The sequence below is a fragment of the Sminthopsis crassicaudata genome, chromosome 1 (genome assembly GCF_048593235.1).
Source record: "Sminthopsis crassicaudata isolate SCR6 chromosome 1, ASM4859323v1, whole genome shotgun sequence".
Taxonomy (NCBI): Eukaryota; Metazoa; Chordata; class Mammalia; order Dasyuromorphia; family Dasyuridae; genus Sminthopsis; species Sminthopsis crassicaudata.
Genome location: NC_133617.1, coordinates 56,632,184 through 56,653,434, shown reverse-complemented (window position 1 = coordinate 56,653,434; position 21,251 = coordinate 56,632,184). Strand labels below are relative to the sequence as shown.

General features: G+C 35.9%; 1 protein-coding gene across 3 annotated transcripts in view; it reads left to right on the top strand.

The window, feature by feature from the left end:
* STK11 (serine/threonine kinase 11) overlaps window positions 1-21,251 on the top strand; it is a 155,345-nt gene that overhangs the window by 63,653 nt on the left and 70,441 nt on the right. For all 3 annotated transcript variants that reach the window (XM_074305019.1, XM_074305029.1, XM_074305038.1), the window contains exons 3-6: window positions 9,301-9,390; window positions 11,716-11,848; window positions 12,053-12,189; window positions 15,499-15,626. In XM_074305019.1, coding sequence (XP_074161120.1) covers window positions 9,301-9,390; window positions 11,716-11,848; window positions 12,053-12,189; window positions 15,499-15,626 — 488 coding nt within the window. The remainder of the gene's footprint in view (window positions 1-9,300; window positions 9,391-11,715; window positions 11,849-12,052; window positions 12,190-15,498; window positions 15,627-21,251) is intronic.

Below are 21,251 nucleotides of genomic sequence, written 5' to 3'. Positions count from 1 at the left end.
AAAAAAGGGTAATGCACAGATTGTGTGATGATCTTCTTAGAAAAACAGTGATCCAAGACAATTCCAATAGACTTGGGATGGAAAATGCTAACTGTATTCCAAAGAAAGGACTATGGAGACTAAATGGATTGTAGCATACCATTTTCACTTAATTTTTTTCCCCTCATGTTGTGATTTTTCTTTCACTATAGAATTATATTTAAAATAATTGTATATATATAAACTCTTTCCCTCCTTTTTCTCCCCCCCCCCCCCAAGCAATTGGGGGTAAGCGATTTGCCTAGGGTCACATAGCTAGGAAGTGTTGAGTGTCTGAGATCAAATTTGAACTCAGGTCCTTCTTTCTGGTTTTAGGGCTGGTGCTCTATCCACTGCGCCACCTAGCTGCTCCTGTATATGAACTCTTATCAGATTGCTTGATGTCTTGGGTAGAGGGAGGGAAGAAAAAAAATTTGTAACTCCGAATCTTACAAAAGTGAATATTGAAAACTATCTTTACATTAATTGGGGGGGGAAATATAAATAAGTGAAAAAAAATAAAATAAATTACATACGGAAAAGCTATGTTGTTTGGTACATTTTGTCAGTAGAATTTCCCAGTGACAGGGCATGCTCAGGCACAAGAGGATGTTACTTATTGCTTGATGACTGAGAGAAGGTACTTTCTGGCAGGTGTTCTATCTGCAAGGCATCCTTAGTTGGATTATGTAATTTGTTGATTTGGCATTTAACCAGGATGTAGGTCTAAATCCTGAAGTTTTTAATAATAAGCAGGACCTTTGCTTTTTATTTTTCTGTTTTCCTTTTTATTTTATTTTTTCCTCCATTACATGTAAAAACAATTTTTAACATTCATTTTTTAAAATTTTGAGTTCCAAATTTTCTCTTCTTTTCTCTACTTGCGAAGTAAATTCTTTGTGTGCAAACATGTAAACTGTGTTTAAAAAAAAATAGTATTCATATTATAAAAGAAAATGGAATAAAAAAAAACCCCAAAAATATAAAGAAAATTTTTAAAGTATACTTTGTTTATCGAAATTCCATCAGTTCTTCAGGGGTTAATAGCATTTTTCATCATAAGTACTTCGGATTTGTCTTGAATAGTATTGCTGGGAATACCTAAATTGTACAATGATCCTCATTGGTCATTGTACAGTATTGCTATTACTATGGTTCTTTCTGCTCATTTCACTTTACATGAGTTCTTGTAAATCTTCCTGGTTTTTTGGAACAGGAACTTTGTAAAAACCTGTAAAAACTACGACTGTCCAGGGATCACTGGGTCAGCTTCCCACTTTGAGCTGCTTAATAGTTGCTTTTCCCTGCAAGGAAGAAATTGGAACTGTGTTTAAATTCTGACTAAAGGAAAACAGTTCTGATCTGTGGCTTTCCTGTATTGTCTTGTCATTGAAACGTACTAGTTCTGGCTTTCAGTGTCCTCACCTGTGCTGAATTGAAGTAGAAGGAATGTGTCCTTTTTTTCAACATAGCTGCCAAGAGAAGCATATGTTGTCTTTAGTCAAGAACATTGTCTTCTACTTGTCATGGTCAGACCCCATCTGGTGTACAAGTTCATTTTGGGGCACCACATTTTATTTTTTTAAATTCTAATTCATTCAAATTTAGTTGTCCTATCCTTGACCATCTTACTTTGTTTCCATATGTTTGTTTCATTTATGCTTTAAGCTTCCCAGACACACATTGAATCCACACTTTTGACAAAGAAAACTTTTTCTATGTCCTTCTTAATCTGCCTCCAATCTACCTTTCTAAGTTTGTTAGATACTACTTTCCTTCATATGCTACATTGCAGTTAAACTGAAAGTCTTCTGGCTGTTTTTCAAAGAAAATATTTTATTTATTATTTATATATCTTTGCATAAAACAAACATGAATAGATAAAAGTTTGCAAGGAGTCAGATTTTAGCACAATGTAAGAAAGAATTTTTTAACCAAATTAGAATGGGCTATTTCGTGGAGAAAGGAATTGTGTCCTTGTCATTAGACACATCTTGAAAAGTGTTTGGATACCTGCCCATCTTACCAGAATGACATAAGAGATGGTTCCAAAATGAAGTTCATCTGAATTGATTAGAGCAAAAGTAAGCTATTGAGAAAAAAAGCTTGATTTCATTCATAAAGAATTCGAGGTAGAAATGGGACATCTAGGTAGAGATGACTTGTACTTATTTGGAAATTAAGTTTAGGGCTGGAAAAATATATTGTAGAAGCAGAGAGAACAAATGAGATTGCCAAGGGAGATATTTTGATAGATCCAGGATTTCATAAAAGTTGTATTCTCTCTAATAATGAAAAACATAATCCATCCAGGCCTTTCCATCCTGTGCAGTTTTCATCTTTGCCCGTTTTCTACTGAAAGTCCATTCACTCAATGTGCAGGAGACAGGGAGACAGTTTTCATTTTCTGACAACCCATGGATGTTAATGAAGCATGTGAACTATCATCATTAATCTCTTGCTGTCCTATGTAATTAGCCCTTGGTTTTCTTTTCCCCTAGTCTTTTTTTTTTTTTTTTTTTTTTTTTTTTTTTTTGATTATATACATTATGCCACTTCTGTAAAATAACTTGTTTGTGATATATTGCAACCAGTTCACCCTCATCATAGACTTTTCCATTGCTCTCAGTTCTTTGAAATCTATAGCAGGGCAGCTAGGTGGTGCAGTGGGTAGAGCACCAGCCCTGAATTCAGGAGTTCAAATTTGGTCTCCCATTTAACACTTCCTAGCTGTGTGACTCTAGGCAAGTCACTTAATCCCAGCCTCAGGGGGGAAAAAAAAAAAGAAAAGAAATCTATAGCAGTGATAGCAATGATTCTCAAACTTTTGAGGCTCAAGATGTAGACAATAGCATTGATCCCAGTAGCACTAGGAAGACTAGATTTCAAATGTAGTCTTACATATTTAATAGCTGTGTCTGAGCACAGCTGGGGCAGTCACTTATCTTTTGTCTGCTGGTCCCTTACTGTAAAATATAGATAATTATCTATCTTCCAGGATTGTTGTAAAGTTCAAATGAGATAATATTTGTAAAACACATGTAAAAATATAGCATTTGGCAGATAGAAGGTGCTTAATAAATGTTTGTTTCCTTTCTTCTTTTGATATTCTTAAAATGTATTGAGAACCTTTCAAAGAGTTTTTTGTTAATATGGGTCCCACCCACTGATAGTTTAGAACTTAAAGCATCTTACTGTTGTTATTATAAAATGCCTTTGACCCTGTAGAGCCCCTGAAAAGCACTCAAGAGTCTCCAAGTTTCCCTGAATCACATTGTGAACCATTGGACTAGAATATTATGGAACCAGTGGATTGGAATATGGGCCTTTTTTTATGTTGAAGGTTATGGTCATTGAAAGAACTGTGTATTTAAATCCAACAATACTTTTTTGCTGGCAATCCAACACACTTTTCTTTTCCTGTTCATTTATAAGCTCAGGTCCTTATCTATGTATAGTGTCTGTCCCAGATATCTTGTTAAATTTGCCCACCCACTGAAATTTCTTAAATCTGAGAAATACGCATCTTCTCAATTACTCTTTTTTTTTTCTCATTTAGAAAGAACAAACTCTCCTAAATGATTATGAATCTTGTTTAGGAATCTTTACAGTGTTTTGGGCTTAATGCAGTAAGTGAAATGCCATCTGGAAAAACTTCTTACTTATAGAGAACTCTCTTCAACTTGGTTCTTCTATTGTATATCAACTCCATTAGAGTCAATCAACTCTGTTGAGCATATATTTTCCTCTTAAGCCAGACTTGATCCTATCAGAGTGTTAGCCAGCGAATTGTTTTTTTTTCCTATTACATTCATCAAAAATTTTGCCTACTTTTGATGTTCCAGAGAGAAAACTTGTTGGGAAAGAGTGTTTTGTCTCCCAGTTAAAAAACAAAAACAAACCATTAAACAATAAGCAGTCTATCAGTTGGTAATATCATTTTATAAAGATAACATCTTCCAAGGAATATCACTTGTAAAAACCTACCCTTCCTATCTGGATGTTCTCCCTGCATTAGTAGATTAATCTCATCAAAATTGTGTGTAGCTGGGAAAATAGGCAAAAGAGTTAAGAGCCATTGTCTTTCCTGTTGCTCCTCCTTGCCCCTCCTCATTTTTTTTTTAAAGTGATATTTAAGTCAGTTTTCAGTTGTTTGAATTTTTCTTCTTTAATGTACCCTTTAAATTGATTTCTTGGTGGATTCAAAATTGTGTGATGCTAAGAATGGCATTTTGTATTTGTGGATTAATTTATTTCATTATTATTTCCATTATTCACATAATACTGTAACACTAGCATCCAAATGTGGTGATTCTTCTGTCCTTCATGGTGAAAAGACTATGTTTTTGTTTTTGTTTTTGTCTTTTTTTTTTTTTAATTATATTTTTTCATCCTTAAATGCCACACTTTATTTAAATTTGTGGGTTTTTTTTTTCAGTGTTTATGAGGCATTAATGGCCTTGATTTCCTCATAACAGCTAATTTTAGTCATTTAGAATTTTATAAGAAATTATTTAATTGATGTGTACTATCTACTTTCCTCATTTTTTAGCATCAATATTTTTAAATAAGTCAAGTTGAAATTTTTTATATTGCATGCCCTGCTTTTTTACCAACATTTGGTACACTTAATAACCTTAGCTCTTAAGAGTTAATACTGTAATCTTAAACTTAGCTACTATGAGTGAGCTTCTCAGAATGTGGTATTCGTATCTAGAGACCACTGACTTATTATTACAGGAACTTATTGATAAAAATCCTGACATTCTCATTATAAACAAAAACTGCAGAAAGGAGGAAATTTTCACCAGCTAAATGAAAAGCTGGCTTTCAGATTTTCTTCAGAGAGGTAAAGAAGTTGGCCAAGTAGTTTTGCAGTGAGGAATAGGAAATTCATTCAAAAAGCACCTACTATGTGCTAGGCTAAGCACTTTACAATTATCTCATTTGATTCTCAAATTAGGTGCTATTATTTCCATTTTATAGTAGAGGCTGAGAAAACAGGTTAAGTAACTTGCCTGTTGTTATGCAGCCAGTTAATTGCTGAGATTAGATTTGAACTCAGGTCTTCCTGCCTCCAGATCCAGTACTCTATCCACTGTACTACCAGCTACCTCCATATAAGGTGTCCAGACAATAAGAAACATCCTTTCATCAGACGTTTTATCATCTTATCTAGTGCTTGTAATAAGTATTTGCAGAAAAACCACTGAACCTATGTACCAGACATGTTGTAGAGGTTAAAAAAATTTTTAATGAAGAATGTGAAGCTACTTTCCAAATAAAAATAAAGATAAGCTTTGATACTCTGTGACATCAGTACAAAAATGGGAATAGGTAAGATAGTGAGAAATATATTAGAAAACATAGAACAGAAATAAGGAATGAGGCCAAACATCTGTAAAAGTTTCATTCCTTCAGGTCATGAATACTTTTCATGATTTATGTTTTCAAGATTCAGAGGGAACTAAACATAGTGAGCATCACAAAAAGAGAACTTGATTTTATTTTAGTAGTATTTAGTATTTACTAAACTATTTACTTGTTTGATAATTTTTTTTTTCAACAGGCATTTGGGGGTAAGTGGCCAGCCCAGAGTCACATAGCTTGACATATAAGGTCAAGTATTTGAGGCTGTATTTGATCTCAGGTTCTCCTGACTCTAGGGCTATTACTTTGTTCACTTCACCTACTTAGCTCTGGTAATTATCTTTTGTTGTTGTTGTTGTTGTTGTTGTTTTGCTGAGGCAATTAGAGTTAAGTGATTTGCTAGGAAGTGTTGAGTGTCTGAGATCACATTTGAACTCAGATCCTTCTGACTTCAGAGCTGCAGCTCTATCCATTTCGCCACCTAGCTGCCCTCTGGTAATTATTCTTGATTCAGCAGTCTGTAGGCGGACTACTGACTTCTTAGAGCAAAGATAAAATTAATATAAAATTAGGCGAAATAATGAAAATATTAAAAAAAAAATAAGCATTCAAATTTTATCTAGGCTGATTTATTTAAATAAGTTATTGATCAAATATAGGAGAGAAGAAAGGATATGGACAAAGACTACATTAATTTTTTTTATAATAGCTTTTTATTGACAGAAAATATGCATGGGTAATTTTTGCAACATTGTCCCTTGCACTCACTTCTGTTCCAACAGAAGTTATCCCTTACCTTCCTCCCCCCCTCCCCTAGATAGCAGGCAGTCTCATACATGTTAAACATGTTAAAGTATATCCTAGATACAATATGTGTGTGCAAAATCGAATTTCTTGTTGCACAGTAAGAATTAGATTCAAAAGGTAAAAGTAACCTGGGTAGAAAGACAATAGTGCAAACAGTTTACACTCAATTCCCAGTGTTCCTTCTCTGGGTGTAGCTGATTCTGTCCATCATTGATCAATTGGAACTGAATTGGATCTTCTCTTCAGACTACATTAATTTCATGCAGAATTTTAACTGACATAAATTAGTTGTCATAATAGGTTTAAAAAAACTTAACATTTTCTTAGCAATTTTTTGATTGATTTGTAAAAATATTTGTAAATTCTTATGAGGAAAGGTTGATGTAAGATGATGAGCAGAATCTCCTCATGAAATAGAAGTAGTGAAGGATAAAAATCATTTTAAAGTGAGTTTGAGAGAACTGATTAAATAAAGTTAATGCAATAGAATTGAAGGATGAAAATAGAAAAATAACAAAGAGAAGAAAGTTGGGAAAGTTCTACAAAGATTGTTTAAACATCTGTTGTCATAGTTAAGCATACTCCTAGAGATACTTATAGAGGAGATAAATGCTCAAGATGACACACTTATAAGGACATCAGGGGATGAATTCATAAGATGTCTGAAGGGAAAGATAACAAAAGCATGAAAAAATCTGGCACTGTTTTAATATAAAAGAATGGCAACCTAAGAACATCACTTATCATTTACCTATATAAAAGTTTGTAAAAGTTCTTTGAAGACAATTTATAAGCATATGAAGAATATTCCTGCAGAGGATATTATTAGTAGAAAATAGACTTTCAGAAGCAATATTCTCCAGTATACCATATGTTAATCGTTAAACAGTCAACTGAAAGACATAGGAAATAAAGACTTTGGTGTGCTTTTTGTGTATCGATTGCAAATAGGCATTTGATTGAGTCTGTTCACTAACTCTCTTTAATCATGTGATCCAACTATCATATCCTTTTCTGACACCCTTTCCATCAATTCTGTTTAATAGTTCCTTATTTGGTATGCATTACAGCCTATTCAAACCCACTGTGGACCTTTTCGTTTTCCTTTTCCTTTGAGTAATACTTTTCTTTTGCACTTGGAGGGAAATGGAGAAGCATAAGGTGGGTATAAAAAAAGTAAGCTGTATGATCAACAAAAGATGATGAATAGCTTTACAGTGTTAGTAGAAAAGGAGGAATGTCCCAGCAGGTTAGATGGATCCGCTGAGATCAACTTATGGAAGGAAGTAGATAAGAGTTATGTAGGATGGGCAGATTGGGATGTGTTGTCATCTGTACCATTTTTGCAAATAGCTACATTGGTCAAGTCACAGGTCCATTGGAGTAACTACCTTTCTCCCCTTCCTTCTCTATTCTCCCTCCTCCCCATTAAAAAAAATTAGACATTTTCTCTTAACAAGTTTAGTCAGTAGACTGATTGTACAGAGATATATGATTCAGGGATGATTTCCAGGTGACTAAAGGAATTTTTTTTTATCCTAAAATTTAAATCCATTTAATTTTTAAAGTTGTTACTGTTTATTGTGTGCATTGCCCCTAAATACTTTTCTTGAAGAGAGTGTTCATGACATGTAGATAACAGGCTTACGTGTGATTGTATTTCAAATTCAATTTTGTATTTTTGACCATAGTTTCCAATTTAATTTTGCTTTCCTCCTCTCTAACTTTACATTGAAGTCACATATAAAATTATGTTAGTTTACCTTAGAGTAACTTATGAAGTTCTTTGTAGCATTTCTTTACTTCATTCCTCTGCAACAGATGTTGAACTTTTTGCAGATGCTTCTGAATATGGCAAGACAAGATGATTAGATGTGTGATAACATGACATTTCTGTTACCTTCATGTGCACTATAAAGCTATATTTTCAAAGAAGTATCTGGAAGCTATGTTTCCATTTAGCTATATGAAATTCTTTTTGTCTTATTTCTTTTATAGAAAGAATATCAAGATTAACAGAATTCAGTCCCTCCTGTAGTGTTATTATTTCTAAAAATATTAGAAAAAAATACTCTTCAAATTCTGGTTCTCCTTTCTACTACTATCACTACAGAAAGAGAAGTGGTTTGCATAGGATTTTGTATTTTTCTTTCTTCTACAGGTTGCAGTGTCCAAAGAATTTATCCCCAAGTGATCAGTCTATTTATTGGTTGTGAGCCTTTCTAGATTTAACTAGGCTTCTTCTTGAAAAGCAGTCTGTGGAAGAGTTTCTAGCATGGCAACGAACTCATGCTATCACAGTGCCACAGTGAGGCATCTGACTCAATAAAGGAAGACAAAGGCCTCAAGGGCAGGTCCTTTAGAGAATACCAACATTAAGGGATTGAGAAGTTGTGCCAATGAAAGGGACAGAGATGACAAAACAAAATGTCTAGTAGCAGAGAAGGAGGAAGAAAATGTCTAGTAGATCAGAGTTGCTACTAGGAAATTGCAGAGATAATGCCAAAAAAGAGAGAGCGGTTTTTTGTTTTTGTTTTATTTCCCAGCACTTAGCACAGGTCACATAATAAGCACTTAGTAAATGCTGGTTGATTTGGATTTAGCACTTAGGAGACCATTGGTGATCTCGGAGCAGATTCATTTAGAGTACATGTATCGATAATTTTATATGGTTGAGAAATTCTGGAGAGAGAACATGGAAGTATTGGATATTGAACAGCTTTCTTAGAGAGCTTAGCAATGGAGAGGAGCTAGGATTATAGTAGTTGGATGGGCTAGAGAGGTTGAGGAAAGGTTTTTCAGTGTTGGAGGAGTGTCTTTCAATTGAAGATATATTAGGGCATTACTTGGGAGGGAGGGATCCTTGAAAGAAGCTGTAGAGGATGGGAATACTTAATATTTTCTTTAATTGTGTTAAAGAAATTTGAGTGAGGATTTCTAAGAGATTAGTGAAAGAACAAAAATTCAGTATCCCTTAGGAGTCCTTGGAGCTGAGCTATACCAGCATCTTCTTCAGCTACTTACAACCTGGGGTTTGTACCAGTCACAAGCTGCCTGGGGTTGGTTTGATCTTTGCCCCTTTGTTTTCTTTAACCATGTCCCCACGTATATGGTGATGGAGTACTGTGTGTGTGGGATGCAGGAGATGCTGGACAGCGTTCCAGAGAAAAGATTTCCAGTCTTTCAGGCTCACGGGTAAGTCTGATTTTAGTCCCTCTTATCCTCTCCCACCTCCATACCTTCAGTTGATACTATTTTCCTGAATTAGCTTGATTTTGGTATATATCAGTGAGGCCTCTTGAAGACCAAATTCCCAAGAAGCACATCCTGATCTGGCTCTACTTAGTTGGGAGAAGGGAGGTCTTCAAGCAAGACCATTGTTCTGTTACTGTGCGGGGGTCATCTATAAAATATATATTCCTTTGTTGGTTTCATTTAACCCTGTATATATCTTGGCAGGGACTTTGAGTACATTTACCATGGTTTTCTAAGTAGTGAAGACTTTAGGATCCAAGATTTTAATCCAATACTATAGATTCTTCCAAGTCCTCTACTTGTGTTTGTTTGTCCTGGAATCCTGGCTATGTTGCTTTTTTTATGTGATGTAGTGGAAAGAACACTGGGATTCTGGACTACTTAGAATCAAAGGACCAAAATTTGAGTCCTACCTCTACCATCTCATAGCTGTGTCTTAGGCAAGTCAACTAAGCCTCAGTTTCCACATCTGTAAAATGAAATAGTTATACTACATGATCTCAGATATTCTCCTCACTATATATGTGTTCTATCCCTTTCAGGGGACAGGGATAAAAATTCTTGGCTTATTGCAGAAGCCATTTCTCCTGCCAAGTTCACTCCATGTGCTAACCTCTCCTGGTAGGGCAAAGAAAAAAATTCATCCTGACAGAAAATGGGACTTTGTGTCTCTGATGTTTCTTCATGTAGCTACAGTAATCCAAAATAAAAGGAAACTGTTCCCATCAAGATCTTTAGCTTAGACAGCAGCTCTTAGGGATTTGTCTTGTTGATGAAATGCTGACCTTTTGACTGGAGAGGAGACACCAGAAGAATTAAACTTGGAAGAAAGATTATAGCACACACAGTTCCCTTGCTTCCCTCCCAACTTTGCTCCAGAGCTTAATGGATTATACTGCTCACATGTGTGCCCTTTGCAACCTTGATGATATCCTTAGTCTTTGATAGAGCAATTTGAAGGGAAAAACTACCGATTTCTTTTAGTTTTGTGCAAAAGTGAAGGAAAGTGATCATAGGTACATGCCAGGGAGAAAGAGCAGTTGTTGTGGGTGAAATTAAAAAAAAAAAAAAAAAAAAAAAAAAATAGGAGATAATCCCTTGTCTCCTGCTGAAGAACAGAAGCCTGTTGACTTTTAGTCCTACTTCTGTATTTCCTAGGGCTGTCAACAAAGCCTTCTTCCATCATTCTTTCTGAAGTCCTGAAAGAGTTGAAGCAAATGCAATCTTTAACATCACTCACTATTCCTACTCTTTTCCATCTTTGTTCAAGAAGTTGATGTAGGATTAGCACTAACCTGCTCTCCAGGAATGCCTCCTGTTCTCTAATTTATAGCAGCATCCCCAAGACTGACCCCTTCCTGATACTATTGCTCTGACAAGGACTTGATAACGTTGCTAAGGAATTTACTGTGGCTCACTGTGGGAAGCTGGACTAGAGCCCCTTAGCCAGAGGAATTGTGGCCTTATGCTTTGGCAGTGAAGTCCTTTAACTTAAGGACTCTGAGCTGTAAAGAAAACTTTGAAAGTCTAATCTAAAAAGTCAGAGTACCTAAGGAAAAAATGGCCAGTAATAGAATTTGCATTCATAACAAATTTTCAGACATAGAACCTAGGCCAGTTTCCTTCAATACAAACTTCTTTGTTCTTTACTATAACTCTTTTTGATTTATTGTTTATCATTAGAACCATAAATGACCATATACACACACGCACACACATATATCTTTCTGATGTGTGTAAATAAATGGGGAGAAGATAGTAACTTATCCATGAGCTTGAGATTAGTTGGAATTCCTTAATTATTTTGGCATTGGAGGTGCTTAGATATTTAGAAGAATTTATTTTCTTAGAACTTCAGAGTTGTGAAGGATCATCTTCCAGATCATCAGAGTCAACCCTTCATTCAAAGGGAGTTCATAGATTTGTAGAATTTAGACCTGGAAGAAAGTTCCTTCAGTCCAAGCCCTTCATTTTACAGATGAAGAAACTGAGGGACTTCCTTAGGTCAACACAGTTAGTTGCAGAAGAAGGACTAAAACTCAAGTCTCTTTAACTCTAGTCCAAAATCTGACACATGAGTATTTGTTCTCTGAAGACGACCCAGCTGATTAGCATCAAAGCCAGAGTTGGGACCCCAGTTTTCATAAGCTCCATAACACAAGTCTGTACACTTGGGGGCCAAACGGGTCTGTTTAAACTTGATCTGAATGTACTTCATTTCCCTGATGACCTTAATATTATTTCTGTCCTTTGCATTCTCTGCAGGTACTTTTGCCAGCTTATAGATGGGTTAGAATATTTGCATAGCCAAGGAATTGTCCATAAAGATATAAAACCAGGGAACCTGCTGCTTACAACCAATGGGACGCTAAAAATATCTGACTTAGGAGTAGCAGAGGTAAGAGAGGGAGAGGAAAAATGAGAAGGAAGGGGGAGGGGGGAGGGATAGAGATATTCTTTTTGACCTGTTCTTGCAAACCTATCATTATGGAAAGTGACACCTTCCCTATTACAGTTGTAAATGTGGTGTGACAGAGGCATCTTAACTTTAATTTGTAAGGATCTGATTTCTTCTTCTTCTTTTTTCTATTTTCTGATATAGGCATTGCATCCATTTGCAGAAGATGATACATGCAGAACGAGCCAAGGGTCACCAGCATTCCAGCCACCAGAAATAGCCAATGGCTTAGACACCTTTTCAGGCTTTAAAGTAGACATTTGGTCAGCTGGGGTCACACTGTAAGTGACTTAAGTTCCCATCACCTAGATAGCAGAAGTGTTCAGACAGGAACTTCTGGATAATAGCCCATCAGGAATGCTATAGAGGAGCCCCCCGCACTGAGAGGGTGGATCACATGCCCCTGTATAGTATCCTTGTAACTCAGAAATTAAATCCTTGAACCTGTCATGCTGTTTCTGATAAGAAAATAGGAGAGGGAGTATTGAGGAAAGGCTGAGAGGACGATTGAAAGGCAAGGATCTCTCAGAGGAGGTAGTACTAAATGAAATACTTTTTTAGAGGATGTTCTGAGAGACCTTCTGGACTATAAAGAGCTAAATATTCAGAATATTAAGTTAAAAGTGCCTTTGAAATATAGAGAAAAGAGACCTTAGAAATCAAGTTCAACTGTCTTATTACAGAAGACCAAATTGAGAGGCCTAGTAGAGGTGAAGGGACTTTCTTGCCCAAGGTAATGCAGCAGACTTGTGGGACTTAGACTATAAAGGGACAGGGTCCCCTTGTAATGTATTTTATTCAAAGAGCAGCTGCACTGTATCAGACCCATATATCACCCTACTTCCTCCCCAGACACTTGATTCCCAGGTCCAGCTTATCTAATTTGAAGGTGTCCAGTTAGCTGACTTGTTTATCAAATGCTGGCTATGCAATTGGTTCTCAAAGCCTAAGACAGTCTATTGAGAGTGCCTTAGCTTGATTTTCTCATCCCCAGCCAATACAAATAAAATAATGAAAGCAACCTTATCAATATATTTCACATTCAGCTGAGAAATAAATTAGCTCCTATTTATGCTTATCAAGACAACACACATCAAACTCCTCTCATTATTTAATATGTCTGTAGCCTGAAAACTTGGCTATTTTGTTCCCTAACTCAAATGGTGACAGTTGGATAACCAAGATGCAGCTTGTAAAACTGTGATCACTGGGAACTCTAGGTTCATTCACACAAGGACTGGATTAAGGAATCAAATAAGGCAGTAAGGTATGAAATGAGGTTTCATAGGAACACAGATTTGGAACCAGAAGGAACCTTAGAAATGATCTTTCATTCTGCACAGAAGGGAAAAACTTTCTTTAGATCATATCGACATCTGTTGCCTCTAAATCTTGTTCTTTTTCCACCGTACCGAGGGGATCATCCACACTAGCAGGTTACCTTCCAAATTGTCCTTTTGAAGCCTTCAAATTTTGATTCAGCCATATCTAGGTATTGTAGCTTATTGAAGTTATATGTTTGATGAAAGAACCTGGTGACCTTTGTTATTGTCCTTGGGGTTTTCTTGGTAAAGATTCAAGAGTGGTACACTATTTCCTTCTCCAATGGATTAAGGCCATCAGAGATTAAATGATTTGCCTGGGGTCACAGCTGGGAAGTGACTTGAGGCCAGATTTTAATTCAGATTTTCCTGATTCCAGGTTCAGTGTTCTATGCACTGAGCCACTTAGCTGCCTCTGACATTTCAAGAAACTACTTTTAACTCCCAAGAGAGTACTGTATTAGAAGCAAAGTTATTATGAACAAATGAGGATTAACTTTAGAAAGCAGCAACCATATGCTTCTCAAATCATCTCACCCTGTTTACATATTTCCAACAGTTTATAAACATCAAGGTATTCCTTCAATAATCATTAGTATATACTTGTTTTCAAAGAACTATGCTTTATACAGTAGGAAATAAGTATAGCAATAATATCCTTGCCCTCTTAGAAATTATAATCTTAACATATACACATTGTCTCACCCCCATCACTATGTATGTATAATTTTTATTTAAATGATAATGCTGTGAGATTCAATTAGGGAGAAATTTAATTCCGCCTAAATCAGGAAATACTTCATAGAAGAGCTAGAGCTTAAACTGAATTTTGATGAATGGCTAGATTTTTTTATTATTATTTTTGGAAGTTTTAAAAATTATATTTATTTAAAACTTAAATGCAAAATGACCAAAAGAAAAAAAAAAAAAAAAAAAGACAGAAAAAAATCAAACCATTATCACATGCCTAACAGAACATCAGGGAGATTCAAAATATTTAACAAGTTTCCATTTCAGGAAAGCATATATAGTAATTGAAGACATTGTATTCATAGCTGTTCATCTTTTCTTTGCTTCCTTGTAGGCTTTCTTTTGTCTTTTGTGCACATTTTACTTTATTATTTTTTTCCATGGCTAGATTTTAGTAGGTAGCTTGGGTATAGTATTCAAGACATGAGAAACAAATATCCAGTGTACCAAATATTGTGTTAGATGATTGGGATACAAAAACACAAATATCCTGGAGTTCATATTCTATTTTAAGAAGCAAAATGTAAACAGATAATGTAATATATGATCATTTAAACAAGGAGAGAGTATTAATAAGCAGACTTCCCTTTCTTGATGATACATAAACTGAAGGAATATTTCCTAGAGGAAATAAATCCCAGATCTCACATGCAAAGGCACAGAGCAGGAAAGGTGGATTGTGGATATCTATTTGACTGAAATATAGAATGACTAAAGTGGAAGAATTCCAATTAAGTTTTGAAAGTTAGGCTTGACCCACGAATATTGTAAAGGGCTTTAAATGCCAAGTAGAAGAGATTGTGTTTTCATTTTAGAGGAAATAAGGAGCTATTGAAGGTTTTTGAGCATGAGAGTGATGATGTCATCACCCTGTGCTTTATAATATAAAAATTATTGTGGAAATTTTGTGGTAATGGATTGAAGAGGGGAAGAGACTAAAAGCTTGGGGACTTCTAACAGCTTCTTATAATAATGAAGGCATAGGAAATTAGGGCTTGAACTAGGTGGCATAGCACATTAAGGTTTGCAAAGTGCTTTAACAACATCTGTACAAGTATTTTATCCTTATAGTAACTCTGAGAGGTAGTTGTTGCTATTAGCCTTGTTTTACAGGTTAGAAAACTAAGGTTAAAAATAGTTAGTTGACTTGCCCAGCATCACACAACTGGTAAGTATCTGAGGCTAGATTTGCACTTAGATCTTCCTGACCTTACCACCCAATCACTCATGTTAACAGTATTGTAGCAATAAAGTAGAGACTTTGTTGGAGGAAGTGCCAGGAGGCAAATAGGGATGAGAGTTCTTCCTTGAGGTTTTTAAATTTGCATGGTAACTGTATTTCTTTATGGTATCTTATGTAGTCTTTTATGTTTTGTGTTAACCATTTTAAAAAATTTTTGCAAGAAAGAATTCACAGTGGAACCTTTAGAAATCCTAGGGCAATGAAAGGAATATATATGAATTTTACCTGCAAACTCATGTTTTTTCCTCCCTTTCTTTCTTTCCTTCCAATTCAAGATACAACATTACAACAGGTCTTTATCCTTTTGAAGGGGACAACATCTATAAGTTATTTGAAAACATCGGGAAAGGAGACTACACAATTCCAGGGGATTGTGGTCCTCCACTCTCTGACCTGCTAAAAGGTAAGGAGACCTGGTTTGGGAGACTCCTCTGGGATTACCCTTATCACATTAGCCCTTGACTGTACTTTTGAGTGAAGCAACTCTGGGAGTGAAGAAATCAAACTTTTCCACTTGGCAACTTTATTCAAACTTTGTCTCTATTGGGGTCTCATTGTGATGTAAGAGCTACCCAGAATTCCCAAAGGCAAGAGCAAGGGGAGTGTAAATTCTGGCTTTGAATATGAGCCTTGTGATTTAATGTGGGTCTGTGGTCTAAGACCAAGTTAGGTAAGACTGGAGGAATGTATCACTAGAATATTGGCTACTATATATACTTTTAGCAATAGTATCTTGCGAAAACTGCTTACAAAAATATAGTAAATACTTTCACACCAATAAAACTAGAGAGGCTTGAAATAAGTAATGTTTGTCACTGATGCTGAGACATTTAAAAAAAAAAAAAAAGGTTAACTGTCCTTGAGAAGAACAAACAGGCAGGGAACTTGAATAGTTCTTCAGAATTTTATCCACTTTTCCAGAGCTTCTATCTGAAGTGGTGCCAAGAGTTACCAATCCAGTTCATTCAGTTTCTGTCACTTTCTTGCTGTGACAGGACTTTCTATTTCAGCTTGAACTGAATTCACACCCAACTTTTTTTTAGTCATTTATCCTCTTCTTATAAATACTCAATATATGTTAGAGTCAAATAATAGGAATCAATAGTGTTTTCTTTGGTTACTTCAGAAATTTCTAAAGGTCACGAGGTATGAATCTATGCAGAGAATTAGCTTTGGGACATATAGAAATTTTTCTAGAGACATTGCATTTCACTGGCAGCATTCTCTAGGTCCCTTTCTTTGAGATTGGAGGAAATTTCTAGCTTTAGATATCACATCATGCAGGTAACTAAACATCAGCTGGGGATCTCATTGGCAACTTGGGGGGGGAAATGTAAAGCAAAGTACAGGCCTTTCAAAATGGTCTGGTCACAATGAGAGGAGTTAGAGGAAGAAGGAATTGGGAAGAAGCAGTAAAAGCTCTGTTATATATTCACTAAATGACCTTGGACAAGGCTTCTCTTCTCTCTCAATTTTAGTTTACTTTTCTAAAATATTGTTTTGGTTATGCCATATTTTAGAAAGGGCATTGACAAACTGGAACATGTCTGAGAGGGTCACTGGGTTGGAGAGAAGACTGAAAAACAGACCTTACAAGGACCAGTTGAAAGTTATCTTGAATGGTTAGCCTGAAAAAGAGAGGATTGCCCCATCTTCAGAGTTTTGAAGGGTTGTGTTGTTACAAGAGGATTTTGTCTTGTTCCATTTAACTCTAGAACAAAAGAGTCAGATATGCAGTCCTCTAGGAGCCAGATTCAAATGTAATTGGAATATGAAGAATGAAAATACAGTAGAACCCAGATGGGTAATATGTGGTTTTCTATTTGATTTTTAATACTCCTGCTCTAGAGGACAGAATGAGAAGCAGAGGGGCTAGAAGTTATAGAAAAGATTTGGGATTGAGGTAAAGAAAAACTTCTTTTAGTTGTCAAAATTCTCCATGTTCTTATAATTTAGAATTCTACAGAAGTGAAATGGACCTCCTCAGAAAGGGGAAAGAGGGAATAGACAAGCATTTATTAAGTGCCTATGTGTCAGACATTGTGCTAAGTGCTTTACAAATATTCCATTCAATCCTCACAACAGCCCTATGAAATAGGTGCCATTATTATCATCCCTATTTGACAATTGAGAAAACAGAAGTTGATGAAATTTAATTGACTTGCCCAAGATCACACAGCTAATAAGTGTGGACATATAGAAATTTTTCTAGAGACATTGCATTTCACTGGCAGCATTCTCTAGGTCCCTTTCTTTGAGATTGGAGGAAATTTCTAGCTTTAGATATCACATCATGCAGGTAACTAAACATCAGCTGGGGATCTCATTGGCAACTTGGGGGGGAAATTTGAACCCAAACCTTCCTTACTTCAGTCCCAGTGCTCCATGAACTGTATTGCTTAGCTGGTGAGGGACTTTACCCATAACAAAGTTGTAAAGCAAGGCTGGTTGACTGCTTATTGAGGGTGTTTCAAAGGGAGCTCCTTTTCCAATATGAATTGGTTTAGCTACCCCTTTGGGTTCTTGCCCACTCTGTGACTGTGCCAGATCTGATATTCTCACTTCAAAGCCCTGGTTGAAAGGAATAGGAGCAATATTGCTGGTTCCTTGTAGAGTAGTGACTTTACCTCAGCTAAACCCCGACTTTGATATATTGTTCAGCCTTCATTTGAATTGTTTTACTCTTTGTAGACTTTATTTGAATTCTGTGACTTGTAATGAAATATTGGGTGTGGCCTAACAAGGTAATGCACCATGCCAGCTTCAGTTAAAGAACAATTTGTACTTTATTTTTGTCCTTAATATTCATCACCAACCTCAGATCATTCTGAACTTTCATGATTCTGACTAATCTTATAGATCTGTAGTAGTCTTTTAGTACTTTAGTGTTCCTCACTTGCCATTAATTGCATCTTCTATGCCCATCTTTTGAAAATAGAAGTTGGTTGATGAATTCTCAGTGTGTCTCTAGGTAGCTTATCATACTCTTGTTATTTACTGGAATCATCTGTGTTTTCCAAATATCGTCCTTGAGAACTTCCTGTTCCTTTTGTCCTGGTTTCACATGTACACATTCGAAGGAAGGTGGCTTTACGTGGCCTTTCTTCAAACTCCTTAGAAACTACTCTCCCCGAAATGTTGGAGGGGATGTGGGAAAACTGGGACACTAATACATTGTTGGTGGAGTTGTGACTGATCCAGCCATTCTGGAGAACAATTTGGAACTATGCCCAAAGAGCTATAAATCTGTGCATACCCTCTGATCCAGTAGTGCCTCTACTGGGCGTGTATCCCAGAGAGGTCATAAAAAAAGGAAAAGCACCTACATAAGCAAAAATGTTTGTGGTATCCCTTTTTGTAGTGGCAAGGAACTGGAAACTTGAGTGGATGCCCATCATTTGGGGAATAGCTGAATAAGTTATGATATATATTATGGAATATTATTGTTCTATAAGAAATGATCAGCAGGTTAGTTTCAGAAAGGCTTACAGAAAGAGACTTACATGAACTGATGCTAAGTAAAATGAGTAGAACCAAGAGAATATCATACACAGCAACAAGATTATATGATCAGTTATGATGGAATATAGCTCTTTTCAACAATAATGTGATTCAGGCTAATTCCAATAGACTTGTGATGTAGAGAGCCATTCGCATTCAGAGAGTAGCCTATGGGAACTAAGTATGGATCTCAGCATAGTATTTTTGTTATTGTTTGCTTTTTAATTTTTTTCTTTCTTGTGGTTTTTCCTCTTTTGATCTGATTTCCTCTACAACATGACAAATACAGAAATAGATTTAAAAGAATGGCAAATATTTAACCTATATCGGATGATATATAGGATGATAGGTTGCTCTCTTGGAGAGGGGGAAGGTAAAAGAGAGGGGGAAAATTTGAAATATAGTTTATTTATTTTTACCCTTGTAATTTCTTTTTTTGTAATTATTATTAAAGCTTTTTATTTTCAAAACATATGCATAGATAATTTTCAATATTTGCCCTTGCAAAACCTTGTGTTCCAAATTTTTTCTCCCTTCCCTCTCCCTCCCTAGACAACAAGTAATCCAATATATGTCAAATATGTGCAATTCTAATATATATTTCCATAATTATCATGCTGCACAAGAAAAATCAGATCAAAAGGGGGGAAAAATGAGGAAGAAAACAAAATGCAAGCAAACAACAACAAAAAGAGTGAAAATACTATGTTGTGATCCACACTCAATTCCTACAGTCTTCTCTCTGAGTACAGATGGCTCTCTTCATCACAAGATCACTGGAAATGGCCCGAATCATCTCTTTGTTGAAAAGAGCCAAGTCCATCAGAATTGATCGTTGTATAATCTTGCTGTTGCTATATCTAATGATTTACTGGTTCTATTCATTTCACTTAGCATCAGTTCTTTGAGCAAGTCCTTCCAGGCCTTTTTGAAATCATTACTGCTCATTGTTTCTTATAGAAAATAACATTCCATAATATTCAGATACCATAACTTGTTCAGCCATTCTCCAACTGTTGGAAATCCATTCAGTTTCCAGTTTCTTGCCATTAAAAAAAAAAAGGACTGATACAAACATTTTTGCACATATGGGTCCTTTTCCCTCTTTTATGATCTCTTTAGGATACAGACTCAGCAAACACATTGCTGTATCAGAGAGTTTGAACAATTTGGTAGCCCTTTGGGCATAGTGGAACACAGTTTTACAAAAATGAATGTTGAAAACTGTTTTTACATGTATTTGGAGAAATACTATTAAAAAAATTATAAACCAACCAAAAATAAATAATATCATCGTATAAAAAAGAAAATCACCTTCCCAGATCTGGAGTTCTTTCCAGCTAAGCTCAGCTTTCCTCCCCTTCTCTTTTGGGAGGCCCTCTTAAGAAGGAATGGTCACTTCCCCCCCCCCCCAGTTGCCCATTATGTCAGCTTCAGCAAACAGATCCTGCTTATTGGGCAAAAGCAGATTCAGAGAAGCATCTCTCCTCCTGAAAATAAACATTCCATTATCTTCTTATGCAGTTTAGCTTTATTCCAGAAGTGTGTGCACTATTGAGAAAACAAGTGAGGAGTCAGACTTGTTCTTAGGATGTGTGTATGTTTGTTTGGGAAGAAGGGGTTCTCTCTCTTCTCTCTCTCTTTCTCTCTCACACATACACATACAGCCCCTTCTTTCTCTGAAGATCAAAGAAAAATAATTTGTTAATTTGGTTCCTATTAAGCAAAGAGAATTCATATGCAATAAAGGTTTTTTGTGTTTTTTTTTTTATTACAGGATACTATAATAAAAATTTCTCCAAGAGACCTTTTAAGGTTTTGGTTGGCTGTAACAGGATGAATCAGAGGTGTTTGTGGGGAAAATGAATCAGTTCTAGTTGAGGAGATTACCCCACCCCTTGTACTTAGATGATTTTTTTCTCAGCTCGGGGCCAATTCAGGCAACCTCAGAAAGCAGGAGAAACAACCTTTAGAAGCCTCATGTGTCTCTGGTTTTCTTCTTGATAGAGCTTTCCTAGTAGGGAGAATAAAATTAGACCCCACATTTGCTTTGTGTTAGGGTGAATTCAATGGTAGATAGGGCCTTTCCCTTTAACAAGTAAGAGTTGCAAGACTTGTACAGGCTAAATATATGTATTGGAAAGCTAAATACTATAGAGAATTATAATAATAGTAATAGCTTACATTTTTATAGCACTGAAATTTTCAAAAGATTTTGCCTATGTTAACTAATTTCAAGCTTCACAAAATAACCCTGTAAGGTAGGTACTACAACGACCATTATTCCCATTTTACATGTGAAGAAAGTTCGACTCAGGTAACTTGTCCATAGTCACCCAACAAGTAAGAGTCTGAGATGAAATGGAAATCTGATCTTCCTGATTTCAAGTCTGATTTTGGTGCTTTGCCTCTTACTGTGCTATGAGAGCAGATGAAGGGTTGAAGGGAGTTGAAAGGAGAGGAGAAGGAAAGGGTGCATTTATTTAAAGAGGAACTTTTAAGGCTGTGTATAGCTATCCCTGGAGGG